The sequence below is a fragment of the Saccostrea cucullata genome, unplaced genomic scaffold, assembly GCF_032062105.1.
Source record: "Saccostrea cucullata isolate Sc308-1 unplaced genomic scaffold, CSIRO_AGI_Scuc_v1 ctg10648, whole genome shotgun sequence".
NCBI classification, from domain to species: Eukaryota; Metazoa; Mollusca; class Bivalvia; order Ostreida; family Ostreidae; genus Saccostrea; species Saccostrea cuccullata.
Genome location: NW_026924078.1, coordinates 16875 through 22951, shown reverse-complemented (window position 1 = coordinate 22951; position 6077 = coordinate 16875). Strand labels below are relative to the sequence as shown.

General features: G+C 35.5%; 1 protein-coding gene across 1 annotated transcript; it reads right to left on the bottom strand.

The window, feature by feature from the left end:
* Positions 1-439: 439 nt before the first annotated feature.
* Positions 440-4366, bottom strand: LOC134265654 (monoacylglycerol lipase ABHD2-like). Its single transcript, XM_062747877.1, has 6 exons — positions 4289-4366; positions 3985-4173; positions 2803-2978; positions 1517-1684; positions 831-1014; positions 440-674 (listed from the first exon to the last, which is right to left on the bottom strand). Exons 2-6 carry the CDS (start codon positions 4143-4145, stop codon positions 440-442), a joined length of 924 nt encoding a protein of 307 aa, XP_062603861.1. The 5' UTR covers positions 4146-4173; positions 4289-4366.
* Between the last annotated feature and the right edge of the window lie 1711 nt (positions 4367-6077).

The following is a 6077-nucleotide window of genomic DNA, read 5'->3' as shown; positions in this document are numbered from 1 at the left end:
AAAAACATGAACCTGGCCATTCCTTTGCTGAAATTGCAGCATCTGAAACTTTGACTGCTACAGTGAAACGCATTAGAAGCATCTTCCATGCATGTCTAATCAATATAGGACATAGAAATACTTAAAAAGAAAACTGCTCCAAAAAACTTAACCTGGGACGCCAACGCCGACACCGACGCCGACGCCGAGGGTATTACATAAGCTCCCCCAACTTCGTTGAGGTGAGCTAAAAATTCTTTGAAAATATCAGAGTCTAATCAACTGTGTCTCAATCTATCAATCAGATAACTACGTATTACAATGCATCATGATGTCATGTTATTTGGTTTTTATCATAGAGAAAGTAATATGCATTGTGACGTCACGTTTTATTTACCCCCAGCTCAAGTTTTTTTGCATGGAAACTTACACCTGACTGTGTAACCAACCAAAGCTCGTGTTACAAGCTACATAGGAAATAAACACTGGTACATACGTACCGACTATAAGCCTCGTCCAGTTCGTACAGTGAGGTAGAAGCTAGCACTTGTTCTGGGTCTATGTTGTATTTCTCCTGGACGGCTTTACCCAGTAACATGTCATAATGTCGCCGTAACATCTTCTTCTGGTTCGACGTCATCACATAGCCGTACATCCGTCGTAGATGTACCCAATCCTTGGCCAGTTCTATAGCTCTGTCACAGAGAAAAAAAAACTGTACAGATTAACACATGAAGCATGTTTATTTTCTTCCCTTTTTTGTCAAGAAGATAAAAATTAGCTTAATTCCTAGCATACATTTTACCTCACAATCTCAATAAGCAAACCATATAAAGTTATCTGCCACTTACAGCTCAGCATCATAGCCCTGACAAAGGGACATAACACAGAGAAAGCCTTCCTGCCTGGAGTTATCTTCTCCTATATACTTCACGACTACGTTTCCTCCCATACTGAAGCCGATGCCCATCAACTTAGTGTCTGGGTAGGTCTTCATCACCTCCTCTACCATCGCTCCATACTCCTCTGTACCACCTACAAATATCAACCAATCAGGAATAAGTATGGCTGTTAAGAAACAAAGAACAGCCAATCAGGATAAAGAATGTTTTATGAAAACAATATCTACCAATCACATATGGGGACAAATCTGACTTGGTGATCGATTTCTAAATGGAAATTTTCACATGACATTGAGGGTTTTGATTTTAGTTTATAACATTACGTTTTTCTCTCAGACAAAATTTGGTTGGGACCTGTGTATTCCTTGTTTACACAGGACTGAATGTCCTGTGTGGTAAAAAAAAATACTCTCGCATAGACTGATATGTCAGGATTTGATTAAATCAGTTTTATGATCATATTTATTTTCTTGCAGATTTTTACACAATATACCATATTTTTCAACCTATGTACTATATTTTTACCATATGTAAACTTCTTTGAGCTATGGTTATTTTAAAATATCGTAAGTAAACATCCTTGAGCCATAGTTATTTTACCGTATGTAAACATCCTTGAGCTGAAGTTACTTTACCGTAGGTAAACATCCTTGAGCTAGTGAGAGGTGTACTGGGAAGTGCCCCCAGGTGGTTTAGGACCGCCACCCTATATCCCCGCTCCTGAGCGTAGTGGACAAACGTACAGATGTAGGACGTCTCACTGCTGTTGGCAATACCAGGACACAGAACCATGGTGTAGTCACCTTAAATATTTATATATAGATTACAGTTTCAGAGACATTCATCTTAAATTTGTGAGGTCGCCTTAAAAAACACAGATAAAAATAATTATTATACAACATCATCTGACAAATATAATGACTGTTACAGACCCATTCAACTTTACGTGTAGTCATACATGTATGAAAACTTTATATAGATTACAGTTTAGTTACAGAGACACTCAATATAAGTGTTGTCACCTAGTAAAAAAAAAGTATGAAAAACTTCAACATTCAACTCTGAGCATGCTGAGAGTGATAGCTGACCCACAGAGGTACTTAGTATGCTGCTTTTCTTAAGGTTCACCGACCCTCTGTCAAGAAAGACAATTCACTGGGATAATACTGTAAATTCCTAAATATAAGCGTGGAATTAATAATCGCGTAATTTCGCGAGCAGCACCACTCGCGAATTAAAACTACTCGCTTTTATTTTTATGATGCTGAAAACAATGTAAAATCTCTATATCAACCGTACATTCGCGAATTATTATTCTCGCGATTTGACGTTGAAGAGTCCTTTCGCGATAATAAGTACTCGCTAAAAATAAGGAATCTACAGTAACTAATATTTGAGTTAAATATTGTCTACTGTGGTTTCTGTAAATCTTTTGTTCAGCAAAGCATGATTTAGATATTTTTAAAAACTTGAAAATCATCTCATTTAAGAATTAAATAAGTAAAACAGTTTAAAAACTTCACTGGGAATTGAAGTATAGTTTTGTCGCCTGATCAAATCCTGTGAAGATTAGCCATTGATAACAAATTCAACATGTTACAATCATGTACTAAGTATATAATACACAACCTTACCAGAATCATTGAGGCAGGGCACTAATATGTTTATGTTCACACCTGACTGACTAAATAACATGTTTATACATATTTTTTCTGTACTTCAAGACATAGGCCATCTTTAACAAAATTGTTTTGGTTGCCCTCTCCCGTTAAACTCACTTAAAATGAGGCTCCCTTTTGGCTGACTGACTAAAAATATTGATTTTGACAGTTCTACATGTGTACACTGAAACAAACTTTTAAGTGTTCACTTAACATTGTAAGTAACTAAGAACTGTCAAAATCAAAAGTGAAATGATTACCATTGCTTGGGTGAGCTTTGTGTGGTTCAAACACATCATACGTCATGGTAGCGCCATCTGACATTAGGACACTGCATCTCTCACCCTTAGGATAGGGGGACTGAACTCTTCCCAGTTTTGCATAGATAAATGTCTGTAAGTGTCCACTCTTACCCCAAATCAGAGGAGGTAGATATCTGTGTAGAGAATCAGTAAATATCCACAGGAAATGATGGTCAATATCTACAGTAAATGATGGTCAATATCTACAGTAAATGATGGTCAATATCTACAGTAAATGATGGTCAATATCTACAGTAAATGATGGTCAATATCTACAGTAAATCAGAGAAGGTAGATCTTTGTGGAAAAATGTGGTAGAAATCTACCGTAAACAATGGTACTAGATATTTACAGTAATACATGTAGATGGAAGATATCAATAGTAAATTAGAGGAGGCAGGTATCTATGAATAGAAATAGTTATAGTACCGGGTAGATGTTTATTGTAAAAGATGGTTCAAGATATCTACTGCTACAGTAAATAATGATACAGAAAAACTTGGTTATAACAAAGTCACTGGGACCTATGAAATTACTTCGCTATATCCATAATTTGTTATATCCATATTAGGATTTGTTCAATTTATACAGTTGGGGATCCAATATAAATTCACTATATCCGTAAAATCGCAATATCAGTATACATAGTAAATAACTGGATTTCTTTATCAATTACAGCTTCCAATTGGATGTTAGTTATATGTGTACCTACATGTATTACTACGTCAATTATTCATAACAGTCTATCACAAATTAGGTTACATGCATATTTAATACTCAGCCCCTCGGGCAAAATCTATAGGTGTATTATTGTCTGGCTACCGAATCAATAGATCATATAATCAGTATTTTATTATCTGACAACAGTATCTATTTACCATCTTTTAGATTTCCATGTATTCGTTTTTTTTTCACACCAACTTGTTTAGTCAAATCACATAAAACAAAACAAAGTAGAATCCTGTCACACCTTTATAGACAGGGGAGATTACTACATAATCATGATAATGTTATCATACTTTTATTTCTTCTATCAACATTTTTGATTCACTGTTAAAATTTCAAAGGTATGCATTTTACAAAAAAACATCATATTCCCGATAAGTTTTAAAGCTGAATAACATTAATTATCTTACTTACACTTCTTTAAAGATTGGACAGATGTCTAGAATAGATTTCACAAACTGGGACCCCTCCTTATAGATAAGTTTCGGTTCCCCTGCGTATATGGACAAATGAAGAAGCCGAAAAATGGCACAGAGAACTCCTAACAAACCCAGGGAAACTAGCACCGCCGACATGACTTCTAATCCGCCGAGCTCAGGGGATCTGCAAGTACAAACGAAGAAAACATTCGAGCAAATTCTAACCGCACATCAGAATATCAATCGATCACCCGAAGATATAAACAGTGAAATCTGATTACACAGGTAACAACTTTTACCTGTAAATCCAAATTATTCGATTATTTCACCGAACCATCACAAATCAATCCATTTCTCCGTCGCCGAGTGAAATGATTTCAGAAGTCTTGCACGCATCGGTCAGCTGTTTTTCTAAGTGTTGAAGAGTGCGACAAAGGGGAATGACTCATGGAAAGTACAAAGTCCAACAAAAAGGTTTGTAAACAACAAATAGTAAAGTACTATGTTATTGACCTTTCAAAACTTTACTCTGGTTATAGCAGCTGCACCTCCTGAGTCAAATAGACCTGTCTTTAAAAAAAAAAAAGTTTTAAAAAATTGAAAAGTTACAGAAATTCATCATCAAGTTCAAGGACTGATCGAAGCACAGGTACATGGGTCTTGGTTTATAAATATTTATGAACCTTTAATTATTGATAGGTAAACAAACAAAAAATCATACATAACATAAACTCATTTCCCCAACATGAAAAACCTATTTCGTGGAGGGAGGGGGGTGTTTGTCGTTGACTTTTGAAACTTCAAACCAGTAACTTTTCATACCAATTTCACATCTATAGATCTGTGTTTTCGGGGAGGGGTCTACATTTTCTAGGGGGGTCACTTTTACTTTATTTAGTATAGTTTAATAACTCTGCGAATTCCAGGGGGTCCGGATCCACCCCCCCCTTCTAGATCCGCGCATCCAAGGGTAACAATATTAATTTATACTTAATGTCCAGGGAAAAGTTGACCTTGCCTCTAATATAAAACGGTCAAACTTAATCTCACAGGTACCATCACTTAGTAATATTGTCTGCTTTATTCAGTGAAAATTTCATTAAGATAGATATTAGATAAATAGATTATATATTGTTTAACGTCCCATTCGGGAATTTTTCACACATATATTTAAGAGACGTCACCGCCGGGTTTTATTATGCGATCTCATAGAAAGTATGTCTGGTGATCACCAGGGCAATATGCTTGTTTGTATGTGTGTATGTATAGCCACTCAAATATTTTGAGGGTTTGGAGTAGCTGAAATGTGACTGTGCGTCATTTGATCTACAAATAAATTAAAGTGTCCATCGAGCACAAAACTACTCGTTAAAATCAACTATATATGTCACAGGGTGAATAAATCAATATTATATTATATACCATATACGAGGGTTGTCCCAAAAAGTCGTAGACAGGGAAAACAGTTTTGTTTCTCTTTGCTGAATTAAATTTCTTTTCTTGGCATAATGAAAAGTAACATTTTATGATCATGCATTTCAAGTTTTTACTGTAGCACAGCAGAATTTTGTATATACAACATGTATATGCCTTTAAAATTGTGTCCATGTGGAATTTATTTTAAAATTAAACTTACATGTATTTATATTTCCGCAGTTTATTATTTATTTAAGGTATATCATACTTTAGAAGCTTTAGAATTATTTAAAACTTAATTAAGAATTATAAGATATGTTTCCCTTATACATGCTTATAGTTATAAACTTTGAGAGGTCAGTGACCTATATATGAAGTGAACCTACAATGAGATTTCATTGGTCGAGGTTTTGGAGGGAAATCTCTTTGTGGGCAGTGTTATTTTTGGGGTAGAACTGGTCTTACCAGTCTTGGTGTTCAAGTTGACAAGGTGTTTCTGGTGACTCCCTGAGTTTACTACTTTGAGTGTTCACAACATTTTCATCGAGGGTGTAATTCCAGAGCTGCCAACCCTTACGATTTTGGCGTAAGGCGTACGAAATCAGCGTCTAAATTACGCCTTACGATTTCTCCTTATATTCTTTCGATTTCAGGTTTTTCTCGTTCAAAGTT